General features: G+C 44.6%; 1 protein-coding gene across 2 annotated transcripts in view; it reads left to right on the plus strand.

The window, feature by feature from the left end:
• Positions 1 to 18,051, plus strand: part of Nol10 (nucleolar protein 10) — an 81,675-nt gene that overhangs the window by 18,388 nt on the left and 45,236 nt on the right. For both annotated transcript variants that reach the window (XM_017315015.2, NM_001008421.1), the window contains exons 10-13: positions 1,501 to 1,579; positions 2,658 to 2,807; positions 6,754 to 6,820; positions 12,440 to 12,492. In XM_017315015.2, coding sequence (XP_017170504.1) covers positions 1,501 to 1,579; positions 2,658 to 2,807; positions 6,754 to 6,820; positions 12,440 to 12,492 — 349 coding nt within the window. The remainder of the gene's footprint in view (positions 1 to 1,500; positions 1,580 to 2,657; positions 2,808 to 6,753; positions 6,821 to 12,439; positions 12,493 to 18,051) is intronic.

The raw sequence follows: 18,051 nt of genomic DNA on the forward strand, positions 1-18,051 counted from the left end.
AAAGTCAGCAGACTTGCCTGGAAGCCAGGGAGAATTAATAGGAGAGTTACAGGAGCTGGTTAGGAAATGAATGTGCAGAAGTCAGTGAATTTGGTATCTTAGCAATTCCCCAGAAGGAGGAGGAGGAGGTGGCAGAAAAGTTCTCATAACATAAACTACAATTATTGAAGGAGTCATTAACCTGTCTGAAGAAAGTGATAAAATTGCCTTATGAAATAAGCCTGGGAGGAGTAGGAAGATAATTCTGTATGAACAGGTATTCTGAAGTTCATTTTGAAGAGTAGGTGATGGAGTCTGAGGAGCAGCAGCCTCCTCTCCAGCCGCTGCTCAGTGCAGCACCAGGCTAAGGCTGTAGGTGGCAGGAGAGGCTTGCTAGTGCTCCGGGCATGGTCTGGCCTTGAAGGGCTGGGTGCAGAGCTGGTTTCTACTTGTTGTTGCGGGACATGATCTCACTGTGTAGTGTACCTCAGCCTCCTGAGTGCAGGGATTGCAGGCAGGCATCAGCACAGCCAGCTCTGGTCTACTTCTGACCTAATCTCTTTTTTCTACCTTAATGTTTTGGCGCTCGTGTCTGTAGCTGGTGCATGAGAAGCACGTATAGAATTGTAGCCGTACCTTTTGTTCTTCAGTACCATCGAGATTTAGGTCTTAGGCTTTTATTTTAGATGAATGAGGTTGATCTATTTTATTTTTAAAACGATTTGAAATTTTGAATATGTGTGTGTGCCCATGAGTGCAGGTGCCTGCAGAGAGCAAAGGTGTCAGATCTCCTGAGCTGGAGTTATAGGTAGTTGTGAGCCACCTGACTTGGATGCTGGCTGGAATTCAAATTTGAGTTCGTTGCAGAAGCAGTGCATGTTGTTAACAACTGAGCTCTCTCTCCTGCCTTGGTGAAGTTGGTTTTACATCAGAAGTAAGCATACCCACCCATATCCCAAGATAAATTGTTTCTCTGAGAATGATAGGGATGTTTGAGGGCTGGGAAGATGGCTCATTCAATAAAGTGCTAGCTGTGAAAGACATGACTTAGTTTAGATCCCCAGCATCCATATAAACCAGTCACTAATCTCAGATCTGGAGAGATGGAGACAGGAAGGTCCCTGGGAGTCCCTGACCAGCAAACTCCAGAATCACTGAACATTCTATTCCAAAGCACACATGGATCGCAGATATCTGATGTTGACCCCTGGTGCCCCTGCACACACACGGACACACACACACACACACACACACACACACACACACACACACACGGACACACACACACACACGGACACACAGAGGGAGAGAGAGAGAGAGAGAGAAAGATATCCTGGAGAAGTTTCTGAAAACAGTGTTCTATTATCTGAATAGAATGGAAGATGAAGGTGGGTTATGGGATTACATTTGTATGGGAAATGTCTTTTTTATTATGAAAGTTTGGATAGAGTTATAAACAAATAGCTGGTAACATGATTTTCCTTGTTAGATTTGAAGTGAGGACAAACACTTGCTTTTCAGGATAAACAGCTTACCCACCATCTCTGCATTGAAGTTTAATGGAGCCTTGAGCATGGCAGTTGGAACATCCACAGGGCAGGTAAATGTCACATGTGAGCATGTGAGCCAGTATTTTGGATGTGTATTGGAAGGCACTTGGATAGTGAGTGAGGCCGGAGTGGAGAGGTGCTCCAGACTACTAGGTCCTTTTAGCACCTCGGAAGATCGGTCTAGTCCTTTGATGTTAGAGTTGAATCGAGGTAGTCTTCAGACATTCCTGATAGGGGTTTGGAACAGTATTTTTTAGAGTGTGTGGCCCAAATTTGGGATTCTAACAGCTTTCTACTCTTGGAGAGTCACAGTGGATTTAAGTACATATTTTGAAGACCCTGGGAATCCTGCAAGTAAGAATTGTGTTCACTAAATATTTCCAAGATGTGTGCATGCAAAGAGCCTTTTTTTTTCTTTTTCTTTTGAGACGGTCTTGACATACAATGCTAGCTGGCCTAGAATTCTGTGTAGAAGAGGCTGGCCTTGAACTCACAGAGATCTGCCTGTCTCTGCCTCCCAAAGGCATGTGCCACAATGCTTACTCAAGGTCACTTGTTGCAGCAGCACCTGCTGTGTCCTAGGCCACAGATTTGCTAATTAATTAGCAAGCAAAACATTCTTATGAATATCTGTCCCTTTCTTAGTATAGATCAGTAATTATCAAATTAGTGGATCTAAAAACTACTCCCAGGGTTAAAGTCATAAAACTTCCAAGAGCTGACTTTAGTGTTAGGCTCTGACTAAGTGTGTTTGTCATGTTCATAGAAGGTTATGAAATAGGTGGCAGTCATTATTCCAACTTTTTTGTTTTTTGTTTTTCTTCATGTGTATGTTTGTGTATGAGGAGGGGAGGGGTCTCTTATACCCCATGATGGCTTCATACTTGATATGTAGCCAAGAATGACTTTGAATTCCTGATTTTCTTGCCTCCATAATCCCAAGTGCTGAGACTACTGGCATGTGCCACCATGGCTGGTTTTGCTGGGCTGGGGAATGGACTTGGGGCTTTGTGGGTACTGGGTCAGTACTCTAGTAGCTGAGCTGCCTCCCCAGTTCCCATTACTCTGAGTATTAAATGTGTAGTTTGGAAATGGCTTGTTTGACTAGAATTAACTTTTCTCTTCTAGGTGTTGTTATATGATCTTCGCTCGGATAAGCCGTTGCTAGTTAAGGATCACCAGTATGGGCTGCCGATTAAGTCAGTTCATTTCCAGGATTCCCTAGATTTGGTTTTGTCTGCAGACTCTAGAATTGTCAAAATGTGGAACAAGGACTCCGTACGTACTTTCTGCTGCAGTTGCTCTCTGTTTTCCTTGCCTGTTCCCAGTGCTTCTTTTTTTCTGTGTGCTTTGGCAGCTCCTGTGGGTCCTTGAGAAGGGGGTGCTGAGCAGCCATCTGGGAACCAGCATATCAGTCACTTTAGGTCAGGGTGTGTCTGTGCTGGGGCAAAGCTGACCTGCGCTGGCTTCAGTTACGGAGCATCCTGATTTACGTGCACTTGTGCATGAGGAGGGCTTGGACTCGGGTCATCAGGCTGGTGGTTAGGGCTTTTATCCCCTGAGCCTAGTTGCCAGGCCCCTGGCACACATTTTATTGGACACGTGTTAGATGGAGAGAAAGTCACTGTGAAATAGAATCTGCCTCTGAAGAGCCTTTTGGTCCTGCCCCTACCATCTTGATTTTATTTTATTACTACTGCCTGTGAGAATGGCTATGTGCCATAATGCACATGGAGGTCAGAGGACAACTTGGATATTACTCTTCCACCATGGGTTCCAGGGTTGAATTCAGGTGGCACAGCAAACACTTTGACCTGCTGAGCCAGCTTGCTGGCTCCATCCTGAGACCTTTCAGCTCACTGACTACCCCAGCAGAGTTCTGGGAGCTGCTGATTTTCTTCCATTCTAGAGTCAGTGCATGTCCCAGATTCATACCCTGTCCCCATCTCAAACAAGCAGGGTCTAGAAATAGTAAGGACATAGTAATTTTGTGTATTGGTCAGTCTGTCTGTCTGCCTTTCTCTGGTGGTAATTCTAGGGATTGAACCCAGGTCCTTGTGTGTGCTTAGCCAGTGCTGTACCACTGGGTTACATCCTTAATGTTCTTTGTACTTTTTATTTCAAGAGAGGGCTTCAGTCAGTTACCCAAGTTGACCTTGAACTCACCCTACCCTAGGCAGACCTTCAGCTTGTGATCCTCCTGCCTCAGTCTCCCCAGTTGGTAGTATTACATGCCTGTGCTTCAAGGCCTGGCTAACTTTGTTTCATTTTTTTTCAAGTAGTGTTTTCTTAAGAATATTTTAGTGTTTCCTCCAACTACAAATGTTATTTTAAAAGTACTGTTTGGATTGCTGATTTTAGTCTGCCTTCTGCTTTCACTTCATGTATGTAAAGATTTTTTTTTTAAAGATTTATTTATTTATTTATTTGCTTTCTTTATATGAGTACACTGTAGCTGTCTATAGACACACCAGAAGAGGGATCCCATTACAGATGGTTGTGAGCCACCATGTGGTTGCTAGGAATTAAACTCAGGACCTCTGGAAGAGCAGTCAGTGCTCTTAACCACTGAGCCATCTTTCCATCCTCCACCTCCCCCCCAACCCCCAGTTGTTTTGTTTGGTTTTAAGACGAGGTTTTATGTAGCTCAGGATAGCATCAGATTTGCTGTGGGTCCCACCGTGCCTGGACTCTTTTTTTTTTTTTTTTTTTTTTTTTTTTTTAAATTTGAGTATTAGCTGGACGTGATGGCTCACCCCTGACATCTCAGTACTTAGGAACAGAGGTAGAAGATCAATTCAAGTTCAAGGCTAGCCTGGGCTACAGTGAGACTTGTCTCAAAACCATTTTGAGAGGACTGAAAGTAACTTTATTACGTTAATAAAATAAATTCAGTACAGCAAATTACTTCTCTTACTCTCTTTTAAAGATGGAAAAAAAAACAGTTTTATTCATGTGTAAGTGTGTATCTTTGTGTTTGCTACATTGTTTAGGTGACCTCCTGGGAGCAGGAATTACAGGCATTTTGTGAATTGCCTTAACCAGGGTGGCGTGAACTGAACTCAGGTCCTTTGGAAGAGCAATAAGTGCTTTTAACTGCCGAGCCATCTCTTTAGCCTTACAAACTCTTAATAATTTTGATTTCAATAAACACATTAATTCTAAAGGCTAAAGAGTGAAGGTAAAAACAGTTCTGAGAAGACGCTGAGCAGAAGGCCTATGCCCTCCTCACTCACTGCCTGGAGTGGGTACCGGGTTCTACAGGCACCTGCTGTGTTTGGTGTGGATAATGGTGGGTCAGGCACAGTCCAGCCACCTGTCACTTTGGCTTTTCTAGCCAGTACTTTTGAGTTTTTTAAATTTTGCATTTTGGGGCTAGAAAGATGGCTCAGTGGTTGAGAGCATTGACTGCTCCTGCAAGACCCAGGTTCAATTCTCAGCATCCACATGACAGCTCACAACTTTTTGTAACTTAGCTCTCAGAGGCGCAGACGCCCTCTTCTGGACTTTCCAGGCACTGCATGCACATTTTGCATAGGCTAACAACTCAGGCTAACAACACTAATACACGTAAAATAAAAATAAGTTCTCAAGATTTTATTTCTAAGTATGGCAGTTTAATCTCCAGAAGTGGTGACCTTAGTTTATTCCTTTGGCTCTGTCTTGAGATGTATCCGTTCTAGTTACTGTTTAACTTAGCAGCGGATGACCAGCTCACGGCATTCCTGAGTTCTTGGAAACACTACCCTGATGCTTACAGGAGTTAAGCATTCTGCTTGGTAGGCTTTGAGTTTAAGGGTTTTGAGGACTTGTGGGAAACTTTTCATATCTTAGATCAATAATTTTTCGGCAACCCTAACTAATTGATAGAAAAACACTATTTCCCTATGCAGAGTGTACTTGCACACTTCTACACTTAAGAGGCTGACTGAGGCAGGAGAACCAAGAGTTTGAGGCCAGCTTGGACTATGTAGTGAGACTCTGGATCAAAATAATAATAATAATAATAATAATAATAATAACACCACCACCACTAATCAGTTGTCTTACTGTTTTTCATTGTATAAGTACATACATGGTGTGTAATTAGAGATAGTTTGACTTTGTAGATAAGGCTTACCTGGAACTCACTATGGAACCCACACAAGCCTCAAACTCACCATCCTATCTCTACTTTCTGAATGTTGGGATTATATTTGTGTGCTATCGTACTAGCTCGTATTTCCAAGAACTCCCAAGATAGTATAAAGGTGTTCATTTGACCTGGCTCCCATCCTACCTAAGCCTAGCAGTAGCTCCATTTGGATGTGTCCTTCCAGACCCCTTTATGCTATGTTTCCCGTGCCCTGGGTTTCTGGGACCAATGACCCCTTTGTCTCTTTTGATCCATGCTGTTGTAGTTCTTGTTCTCTTCCTCTTTTCTTTGCCCTCTCCTTCCCACTTCAGTGGGAGCTTGCTAGGCGAGTTTCACTGTTGAACAAGAACTTGGCTACCTTTTTTCATCAACCTCGAAATAACCATCCTGCCTGGGCTTCAGCTCCACCCACTTCTGCCCTGGGTGCACCACATCCTGGTGTCTTCTGGTAATGACTTATCGCTGCAAGAGCTGGCAGAACTTGTCAGCATCCCCATTTGAAGACATCACACTGTAATTACAGCAATCAATTTTATTTTGGTACTTTTTGTTTCTTAAGACTAAGTGCTTCCTCTTGACTAACAGATTACCTGGCTTTGTGTGACCTGCTTTCCTTGTTTCTCTTTTTTCTTGTCTTTTTCCATTCCTGCCTACCTCTGGGCCCTCTTCTTAGTTTTCAATAGTACAGTAGATGTCTCTCCACACTTAAAGTGGAATGTTGGAGCCTTCACCATATAGTGACTGATGCTCTGGCCTCACAGGATTCTGGGTTGTACTTGGTTGTCTCTGGGGTTTGGTGGCACTGCTACATAGCTTCCCTTTAACCCTAATGTCTTCTACTGTGCCCTAGCACCTCTGAGACTTTGAGTCTTCTTCTGTTTTGTTTTGAACAGGTCAATTCATTTCTAAAACAAGGCCGTCTGATATGCTGATAAGACAGAGAAGATTTTTGAGTCTGAGTCCTTTCCATTAGCTTCTTTCTTTTATGTGGCACTATCTGGGTTGTGTCTCCATTTTATTTTCTCTATGTGCCATTGCTAAAAGCTGTCTTTGATGATTTCAGTAATTCACTTTTGCTTACTGTTTTAGGGGAAAATATTTACTTCGTTGGAGCCAGAACATGATCTTAATGATGTTTGCCTCTATCCCAGCTCAGGTAGGCTCACGCTCCTGCGCTTGAGTTTTAACTGCATTTGCTTCATAAGATCACACTTGGATTGCTCAGGACAGTTCTTGAGTTTTTCATCTACTTGGAAGAAGAAAGGACAGGAAGTGGTATGGATGATTCAGAAAGGCGCTCATGACTCAGTACTCAGCCCGCCTAGCTATTAGTAGAAACTAGTAACAAATGTAGGTAGGTGGCAGGTGAAATGCTATTTTGGTGTATTCTTTTATGTGATTAGTAATGGCATGTGGAAATTGAGGTTAGAGATTTGAAGGAGGATGGTAATAAAGGTTTGGAGATACTCTGCATCAGGTACTGTTCAGCAAATTATATGATAGGTTTTGAAATTCAGCAGTACCTTCAGGGCAGCTCTCAAATGGGGTCTGAGAAAAGAAGGAGAGAGCCCTCCCACTCTCAAGCCCTGTCCTCTGTTGACGGGGTAGAGAGGAAAGCCTGACATGCCCCACTGCACACATGCCGGCAGTACTGTGCCAGCATGTCACAGGGAGTCGTGAGCCAGAGCTGGGGGTGGGGCGGAGGAGCAGGGGAGGCTTTCAGGGTCTTATGTGGAGGGCAGTCACGGAATGGGGTTAGAGTGGCTTTGTGGGTAAGGTGATTCACCAAGAAGACAATGTCAGAAGAGTAACAGGGTCGTGGGAGGGCTGAAGGGAAAGGACAGGTGGGTGCAGGTGGTCACCTGACCAGCTGGGCTCCATCTGTCACCAGAGGGCCCACACAGATAAAGAGTGGGCCGCCTTAGAACTGCAGGACCCATGAAATAGTGTCCTGAGTTGAGCAAGCCAGCATGTGTGTTTCTGGCATTTACGTATTAGGCATTGACAATGAGGGGTAGTGATAGTTTGCCACAGTTCAACACCTGGCACACCGTAACGTATATGTCTAGGTTAGCAGGTAAGAATGTTCTTAAGTAAGTACAGATTGATCATTGAAGAAGCCAGAGTGGGTATGAAGACCCAGGGGACATAGGAGACTTGAAATAGCAGAAGCCATTCCATTTCGAGCAATGGGGAGAAGAGCGAATGGATACAGCAGCATCAAAGAACCATGTATTACTGATGCTCAGGTCCAGCCTGAGACAGAGCCTGTGGCTTTGTACCTGGGGCCTGGAGGAAAGAGCAGACTCACTGCTTTGAGTATGAGTGAGAAATACAAGTCTATCACTTATCGTATTATAATCCTGTATAATCAGTGGCCCAGAATTAGTTCTTTCTATCTGGCTTTTGGGTTTGTTTATTTATTTATTGCTTGCTTGTTTGTTTTTGTTTTATTGAGATTCTCCCTATATATTTCAGCAGCTTCCCTGAAGCAGTTTCTTGCCCAACCAGGCTTCAAACTCATGATCCTCTGCCTCGGCCTTCTGCGTACTGCAATTGTGGGCTGGTGACATCATATCCAGCCCTCTGTCTTGTACCACAAGTGGTCATAGAAGTAGGGTAATTTACCAGGGTTAGTTACCTGCCTGGTATAAGGCAAGGCCTTGGTTAGAACCTTCTGAAGTGGACTCTAGTTACATGCTCCTAGTGGGGAGGGACAGGCGGTGGAGGGCCTTGTCATTTCATTTATTAGAGTTGCTGGGTCTTATGCTGATGAGTGTGGTCACTTCTGCAAAGTTGAGGGACTCATTGAGGGGAAGGTGCTGAGGTATTGAAATGCCCTCATGTGGATTCTGGGCTACACAGAAGCTCAGTGAGCCCAGTGAAGTAGTAGATGGAAAAGGGGGAGGAGAAAGATTGGTAGGTGAGGGAGAAGCAGTCTGAAAGGGTGGCAGAGAGTGATAAGGGGACCTCACTCAGGAATATACCCCCTCCCCCTGGCACAAACACACATTTCCTCTTCCTCATCGTGTTAACTTTTCTAAGGTCAGACCAGTCTTCTGGTAGAGTGTATGTCTCTTGAATATATGTGGTTGTTCCTCCCGGTGTCACTTAGCGTGTTTTCTATCCCGTGCTGAACCTAAAGTAGCAGTGAAGGGTTGCCTGAATTTAGTAGTGAGGTCCCCCAACTTGCTAGAATTCAGTAAGGTCTCCCTGCTTGATGAAATGTGTTTAGGTTTATGGACAAGCCAGGTGTGGTGGCACGTACCTTAATCCCAGCACTTGGGGGCAGAGGTATGTAGCAGAATGTGTGATCACACTGTGAACCCTGAGAGTGTGATATTTACTGAAAAAACCTTTTTCTAGTGGTCATGTGGCTTAGCTCTTTAGCACACACCTTTAATCCTCTTGGCTGGAATGCCTTAGCACACACCTTTAATCCTAAACAATGAAGGTAAAGCTAGTTTGTAGAAGGAAGCACCCACAGTTGAAAGTGATGTCTTATTGATTGGCAGACAAGTGATGAATCAGAGAAAGATTTGATAGAACAGAATATGCCCAACTCTTATGAGAAGAAGGAGGAAAGGGAAGCTACTTAAGAGAGAGTGCAGAGAGAGAAGGCAGGCAGTTTTACCAGGACAGTAATAAAGAGATAGGTTGCAGAGAGAATCAGAAGATTAGAACATATGGCCAAAGTGAGACGAGGCCAAGCAGGGCAATTTATTAAGAAACTGAGAGAAGCTAGCTTGAATCAGTCAGCTTGAAGAGGAGTTGAGCCAGAACAGCTGAATAGGACCAGCCAGCCAGAGATCAGAAGGAACTAGAAAGGGTGAGCTTATTCAGCAGTAAGTCTCAGAGGCTGAAACATTCTAGGTCTAGATTAGAAGCTTCCAGGACTAGGCCTAGGTTAGCACATGGAGGCAATCAGCCTCCAAGATGACAATTAAACCAGGAAAATAAAAATTACTTTTATAGAGGTCAGTAAATCTCTTGAATTTGAGGCCAGCCTGGTCTACAGACCTAATTCTAGGACAGCCATGGCTACACAGAGAAGCCTTGTATTTTGGGGAAAAAAATCATGAAGGCACCTCAAGCCAAGCTGCAGGCTCTGCATGCCAAGTATCATTCCAGCAGATCATCCGTGTGAGCCAAGCTGCAGGCTCTGCATGCCAATTATCATTCCAGCAGATCATCCGTGTGGGGAGGGTAAAGTTGGTTCAGTGTGTTCAGGAATCTTTTACCATGTGTAGTTTGGACAAGGAATGGCTTTTTCTGTCAAATGACTTAGAGAAGTACACCAGGCAGGCCAATAATTGTTTCGCAAGACAGTGTGTGCTGCCCTCGCAGGTTGGCTTGGGCTCCTTGCTGTGCTCAGAGGTTGTGCTCTGCACCGGCTTTACCGTACCCATCTTCCCTCCACTCTGTGCTTTGTCTTCATCACTGTGTGCTTAACCATAGTTTAGAGAAGGTAAAACCTCATTCTTTTCCACACACTCAGTTTTGGAATAATTCAGACCTAATCATGGCACATGTTTAGTAATAGTTTCTTTGTACTTGCAAGGCAGCTCAGAATATTGAGAAATGATTTTGCCTTCCTGGCCCTTACCTGACTGCTTACGTGGCACAGTTTCTTACATGGAGCAGCCAGCCATTCTGCAGGTCAGGGCACTGCCAGAGGCAGCACAGCTCTGGGACCCAGTGTGCATGGTGTGACGACACAGGAAGCATGTAAAGATGACACATGTGTGAGTCCCACCCCAGCCTGTTAAAGCAGGTCCAGAGGTCCAGAGCCATTGGCAGAAGGGAAGAAGGTGGGCTTTGGACTTAAGAAAGACCTGCTTCAGGCTTAATTATGCCCATTATGACCCTCAGCTTTCTCACCCACCAAGAGAGAGCTGTAAGAGACCAGCAGGACTGTGGAAAATGTCATAGCTCTTGTCCCTGTCAGCATCCTCCCACAGGGTGGCATGAGGAACAACCATGGGGCATTTGCACATAGCACTCACAAAGTGGAGTCTTCACATGTCAGTGAGAAGCTGAAGATGAGACACATGTGTCCCTGCTGCCCCTCTTCCCAGAATGTCTGCCTTGAGCCATTGAGAGTGCTGTTGAAGCTGTGTGTTTTAGTGTGGTGCTTTTCAAACATGGTTGGCCAGCCACCTGCCTATAGCCTTCCTTTTCATCCCTGTGATTGATTCTTTTGTACATTACAGTCAAGATGAATACCTAGCGAAGTGTAACGCTGCCTGTGGTTTTGTTCTGTCCTTTCTTGACACTGCTGTGTTGAGCTGCTGCCTACAAGCTTTAAGTTCCTTCCTTTCTGTGCTTTTATCACCCAGCTTGGTAGCGGATTGCAGATGGTTCAGGGAGCTCCCCCCCTCCCCGCCCCCCCAGCAGACCTGCCATAAACACTGTTTCTGGTTTTGTGTTTTGAGTGTTGGTGAGCCTTTCTATGACATACACCCAGATGAGTTCTGATTCAGACATGTGTCTGAGGAGGGCACTGCTTTATCAGATCTGTCACCACTGACACTGGAGGAGAGTGCCTTGGACTCTAGTTGCTGGGCTGTTTTCCTTCTCTGAAAAGTTTTCTCTTAAGAACAATAAGCAGTAGCATCTTGAGAAACTTAGTAGAACTGCTGTTCGTAACGCTGCCAGCGTCCTCAAAAACCACTACTGCTTATTAGAAAAAATGCCTCCGTTAACTCCATGGTCTTAAGTTAAGTGGCCTTTGTGCTATTCTTGGAATCACCTTTGCTGTTTGTTTGACATTATGTTAGAAGCATCAAGAAGGTGAGCCAGTAGATCCCATGTAGACGGTGGAATTCTTTTTTCATTTTGTTGGGTGGTATTTAGACTACTTAATGGTTTATTTGATAACATAAGAAGCCTTTTCTGTTTTGAGTGGAATTTTTATTCTCCAAATTATATGGGGCTGGTGAGTTTATTTTGAAGGGTGCCTTGCTTGCTGAGATCATGTACAAGCTTATAAAGGATCCTGAATTACCTGTAAAGGGTTGGGGAGATGTCAACTGATATTGTGTGTAGTCATGAGAGGGTTGGCTGTAGAATATCTTGCCACCTTGAAGGTGCTTCAGAAAACTTTAGAAAACTATAGTTAACTAAAATTAATTTCTCTAGTGGTTCATTCTTTTAAAACTCCCTAAAATGATCATGGCATTCTAAGGGCTGTTTAGTGACATATGGGTCTTAAAAATATTTTATGTGTGTGAATGTTTTGCCAAAATGTATCTATGTGCACAACATGTACAGATCATTGTGAACCATCAGGTGTGTGCCAGGAACTGAACCTGGCTCCTCACAAGAGCAATAAGTGCTTTTAGCCACTGAACCATCTCTTTGACCCTGATATGTGGGTCTTTTGAGGTAAGTTCTATATTACACTCCTATAATCATTTCAGTCTGCAGTCTGCTGTGAAGTTTAATGCAGAAATTCTGGTGCTGGACCTTTTGGTTCCTTGACTCCTGATTCCAGGAGGGGAGCCTTTCTCTCCATTATTATTCTCATACTGTACATACATATGAAGCTGGAAACTCCCCAGACCTAGTATAGAGCTGAGTGCCTCTCCGGAGCCTGCTCATGGCTTTAGCTCATCAAGCCTGGGTAGTTCACAGACAGGGATAGCAGCTCCCACAACTGAGGTCTCTTGCCTAAAAGGCAAGACTGGCGAAAGGGCAACTCAAGCATTTTACATTTTGTAGAAATGAGTACTTCTCACCACTTGTTTAATTTGTTCATTGTATTTATTTTTAGGAATGCTTCTTACTGCCAATGAATCCCCCAAGATGGGCATTTACTACATTCCGGTAAGAGCACAGCAAGTTTTTGTGTTTGAACTGGTAGTGTTGACAGCCCTTGGGCTCTGTGTAGCTTTGCTGCACTGTAGATTCACTGTGGATACAGTGTGTTCTGTGGCCCAGTAGAGTAATGTCTCAGTATTATGTTGGCCAAATGTTTGTGCTGTTTAGCATAGGCTTGAAATCTAGTAATCTTCAGATATGCTTTGTTGTTTGTTTTGCTGGGAAATATTTCAGAATCTAGAACTTAAAACTATCAACTAAGCAGAAATCTAAATCAAAACTAAGAGTCTAGAACAGTGATTCTCAACCTTCCTAATGCTGCGACCCTTTAATACAGTTCCTCATGTTGTGATCCCCATCCATAAAGCTATTTTTGTTACTACTTCATAACTATAATTTTGGTACTGTTATCGTAATACAAACAAATATCTGATATTTATGTAATGTAAATATCTGATATTCGACCCCTGTGAAAAGGTTGTTCAACTCCCAAAGGAGCTGAGACCCACAGGTTAAGAGCTTGCTGGTTTAGTGTTCTTCTAGTTACCTCACTATAGTTTGCATGTTTTAGAAATAAGTTACACACTCAAGAAGTAGGATCATCAGGATTATCAGCAATGACATATAGTTTAGATTATCATATTGTCATTCTTAAAGAATTGTTCTTCTACACCAGGAGCTTCTGTGCTTTACCTTTTGGTCTATAGAAGGAGAGAAATGGGGATGTGTTCTCTTAGTCAGTAAGGCAGCCTTCATGTAGAGCTGGCACGAGTGACGGGTGTTACCAGTAGGGAGACTTGAGAGCAGTGTGGGCTCTCACTGCTGCCAGCCTCCCATCATGGAAGTCTTGGTTGGAGTAGTTGGGTTATCTGTGGATTGGTTTTCACCAGCATCCACCTGCTGCTGAGTTTCTGTTGTCTTAGGAGGCTGATGCTGCAGTGCTCTGTAGTGTTTGCTCTGAGTGATAGTAAAATGAAGGCTGTTCAAACAGGAAGCTGCTGTTCTCCTCTATTGTCAAATGCTCCTCTTCCCAGCCTCACGCATGCCGTTTTACCCATCTTCCCACGTTTTTGTGGCTTTATAGGTATTTGTTTGTTGCATCAGCTGTGTGCCAGGCACTGTGCTAGATGCTGCAGCACACAATACATAGTATATTAGCATTGCTTCATCCTCAGGATTAAAACGGGAAGAAAGGTGGTTTCAGGTCTGCACCATGAGCTGTAGGAGGAGGACTCTTTGAGAGTGCCTGGGAGGAGAGACCCTTCCTCCAGAGTGGGCTAGGTGCCTGTGAGAAACTCAGTAAACTACCCAGAGTGACTTTGGGGAGAGACTGGAGCTTGAGTCTGTAGACTAGGTGGAAGGATGGGGTGAGCCACAGAATGGGAGTAGCATCGCAGCCGCAGGAGAGTGCCTGTGGAGAGCGCAGGGAGAGGGTCTCATGGAGCAGAGCAAGTGCCAATTGGGAAGGGTCTGGAAGTGTGTGCTAGGGAGGCGTGAGAGCCTGGCCCATCATGAGCAGCAGAGTGAGGAAGCCAGGGCTGCCCTTTGGAAAGGTTGTTTGTCTCTACAAAGAGAATGGCATGGGATCTAAGCTGGAAACAGCTAGAACAGGCTGTGGCAGTCTCCACGAGGGAAGGCAGTGCTAGGCTATACTTTTCAGCATCAGGACTTCGGTAGGTCCTATAAATAAAGAAACAAATCTGACTCAGAGTTAATGTCCACCTGTGAAGATGCAGGTGGACTATAAGAAAATGTTCCTCTTGCTCGCACCTCCCTGTCAAGGGTAGTCTCTTCCTTCTCCCCAGGGCGTACTTACTGTACTTTTGAGCAGCTAGTGCCACATCGAGAGGGAGGCTCCAGAGTACAGGGTGGTATCAGAGCGGACAGTACAGGCCAAGAGCCCGTGTGCCACGTGGCACAGAGGAGGCAGGTGTGGGTAGGAAGATAGACTTGGTAATAAGTTTAAATATGGGTTGTGAGGAAGAGGAAAGAAACAAGGGTGACTCCAGGTTCTGCCAGGGCACATGTGTGCATGCTGATGTCATTTCCATCCAGGAAGAGGTGGGTGAATAATAAAAATATTTTCCTTTTGATGTTTTTTACATTTTGAAATGACCTTTTGCAGAAATGGCACAAATGTTTTAATTACACAAATAATATATCCATGTTCTTATTTTCAGTATTTTACAAAGTATAAGAGGAAAAATGCATACTCTGCCCCCATAGATACTATTCATATTTGGAAACACCGTCTTTCCTGTTACATTGTTAAATATGTGGATTTGATTTGATTTTTTTAATATTCAGTTTTGCTTTTGTGTGTGTGTGTGGCTGGGTCTCTTGCAGCCCAGGCTGTCCAGGAATCTGCTGTGTAGCCAATGATGACCTAGGGCTCTCCTGATCTTGGCTTTGCCTCCAAGGTGGTGTGCTCGACTATGAATGGGGACATGGTGTTCTATAAGTAAATTGTATCCAGTCCTATAGAATCGATCTTAGGTATAGTAACTCCAACATAGTCACCTAAAGCTAGCATTCACAGGCACTGGAAGGGAAAAAAAATCACCTAAAATTGCCAGACACATTGGGTATACCCATGACTACAGAATTCGGGGGCAAAGGCAGTAAGACAGCCTTGGCTACATAGCAGTCATTTCCACTATATTGCTTCTTTTTTTTCTTTTTCAAGATGGGATCTCACTGCCTGGCCAGGTTGGCCTAGAACTTGAGCTATGTAGCCTGTGCTGCCTCAAGCTCTTAGTCTTCCTGCCTCAGCCTCCTCCCCTCCCCTCCCCTCCCCTCCCCTCCCCTCCCCTCCCCTCCCCTCCCCTCCCCTCCCCTCCTCTTCCCTTTTCTTTCTCCCCTCCTTTCTTTCTTATTTTCTTTTGGGGGGTGGTGGTGGTAGTTTTAAGACAGGGTTTCACCGTGTGTAACCTTGACTGTCCTGGAATTTGCACTGGCCTCGAATTCACAGAGATCTGCCTGCCTCTGCCGCCCTCCACCCCAATGCTGGGATTAAAGGTGTGAGTCACCACCATCACCCACCTCTCCCTAGGCCTTCTATAGTAAGTAGGATTGCAGGTGTGTGTGCCACCTTGTTTGGTTTCTCTGTTGTATTTTATTGCTGGGCATGTGTGGGCTATTTTAAAATTGAGGAGACCGCTTACCCATGTAATTCTTTGGTTCTGTTTTGAGGTTGCGTGCTCCTTTCCTGTCCTTTCTTGCATTGGGCATCACACCAGGGCTTTGCACCTCGTGCTGGCTAAGCACTTTGCCCCCAAACTGTACTCCAGCCGACAGTAGGGGTTTGCTATTGTTCCAAGGGACAGCAAGAGCAAGAGGAGCTATGGTGGCTAGATGATGAGAAGGTGCTCTTGACTCACAAGCCTGCCTCACAAGGCCCCTGAGTTCCAGCTTAGTAGCTGAGATTTGACAGGCAGATATGAAATGGGCCCAAAGCACTCTCCCAGGTGCTGCACATCAGGGACCAGTGTGCACAGGTCTTGCTAGGCCGAGTGCTGAGCTGCAGCTTGCCCTCTGCTCTCCTTCCTGACCCCACGGTCTGCCTGCCACTCTTGCACCAAATCATATTCTGCAGCACCGTTTGTCTTCACTTGGCACCTGCTCTTTTTACTGCTCCTTCAAAGCAAAGAGCAAGCCCCAGGGCTGAAAGCTTGCCATTTACCGGAAGATTAATATCAAACTTAAGGAGCTGCATTTAGCTCGTTTGAGACCTGTAGAGCTAGAGAACTGTGTGTTTAATATGTGGCTTGTGCCAAGTTTAGGAGGTCTGACCTGTGATTTGTACGAACATCTTATAAATCAGTACAGGCGTCCCACACATCCCTGCAGGCTGTGCTACAGAAAAGGCAGCATGTTGTTCTCTTAGCGTGTTCGTGGTTGCCCTTCTAGCCGATACCATCTTTCCTGAATACTTGGACTCTCTGGAGACTAACACAGTTCCTGACTTTAGTGACCCGCCCCTTACATAAGCTAGGGAGACCAAGCGAGTGTCCCCTCATCCTCATCCCACTTTCCCAGTCCTGTCCTTTGTTCTCTTTCAAGGGAGTTGCATTTGTTTCCTCACTTGCTTCAGCATCTAATTTATCAGTAGATTAGTAATACAGGGCAAGAACAGCTCTGACTCAGTTTCAGGTTAGTTCTGCATAGTGAACACCTTTGACAACTGCAGACTCCTGAGGGAATCCAGCCATGAAATTGATACTCCAATGGGAATGCTCCGGATGTTCAAGGCTCTGAGTATAGCAAGTTCCTATAAGTTCCTAGGCTCCACAGCCAGGAGCCCCTGCATCCGGAGCTGCCTGCATATTCCATAATGGATGTACATGCTTATCAGAGGAAAATGTATTATTGTTTTGAAAGATGTTTGATTTAGAAAACAAAATAACTGAGTTACTTAGAGGTATATATTTTCAATTTTGTTTGAAATGTAAATTTAAGCTGCTATAAAGATTATATGAAATGTCATTTAACATACCTTTCAATCCTGGCAGTTACTTTATTTCAAAATAGTTTATTAGAAAAAATATTCTATATTTTCTGTATTTTGATTGCTAATTATAAATCATCAAAATATACTGACAAAATATTTTAACATCTACTATTTAATTTAAAAATTGGAAGGTATTTTTGGAATACCTTGTCCCTACAAATAGGGCAGATTAAAAGCATGAAGGATGGGGTAGGGGTGCTAGGGAGATGATTCGGTTGGCAGATGCTTGCTGTGCAAGTCTGAGGACCAAAATTCAGATCCTTAGCATCCATATAAATGCCAGGTGCAGTGGTGAGTCCCTATAATCCCAGTGCTGGATGCAGAGATAGGCAGGTTCTGAGAACCTGCAGCCAGCCAGTCCAGCCAGAAACTAAAGCTCCAGGTTCAGTGAGGGACTCAAAAAGCAATGTGGAAAGCAACAAGTGCATACCTGCAGTGCCCTCTGTCCTTTATATGGCTGTGCACTCGCACACATGTGCACGCACACATACAATCACTAGTAGTAAGAAAGCATGCAAATCTTAAAAACAAAACTAACCCAAAGACTGTTGTCTAACCTGCACTAGTGCTTATGGTAAGAAATGACATTTGAACTTGAGCGAAACTGATTTGGTGCATAGAGGAGACAGGATGCTCAGCAGCAGAGCCTTGTCTCAGTCTCTGCCATACTTGGATATTAACCCTGTCCCGCTTACAAGTAGTATGCAAATACTTTAAAAGCAGCATCTCCACTTTCAACTTTTGAAGGCCTGAGGCTCCATCTTTGTCTGTGATCACAGCACAAACCTGGGTCTGTATCGTAAATGCCTGGAAACATAACAGTAGCAGGGTAAGGGTGGCCAGGGTCCAGGCTCTGCTCTTCCTGGACAGCCGGGTGTACAGGCAGTCAAATTCCCTCGACTTTGATATGCACGTCATGTGCACATCAGAGTTGTCTTCCATGGTGACTGTGACTCCGTGCAGCTTTATGTTGTATGTAACACTACATTCCCCTGTTTGGCCCTTTCATTCTCTGCTGGCTCTTCTCTCCCATTGATGTGTCCCAGGGCCCGGGT

The sequence above is a fragment of the Mus musculus genome, chromosome 12, assembly GCF_000001635.26.
Source record: "Mus musculus strain C57BL/6J chromosome 12, GRCm38.p6 C57BL/6J".
Lineage (NCBI taxonomy): Eukaryota > Metazoa > Chordata > Mammalia > Rodentia > Muridae > Mus > Mus musculus.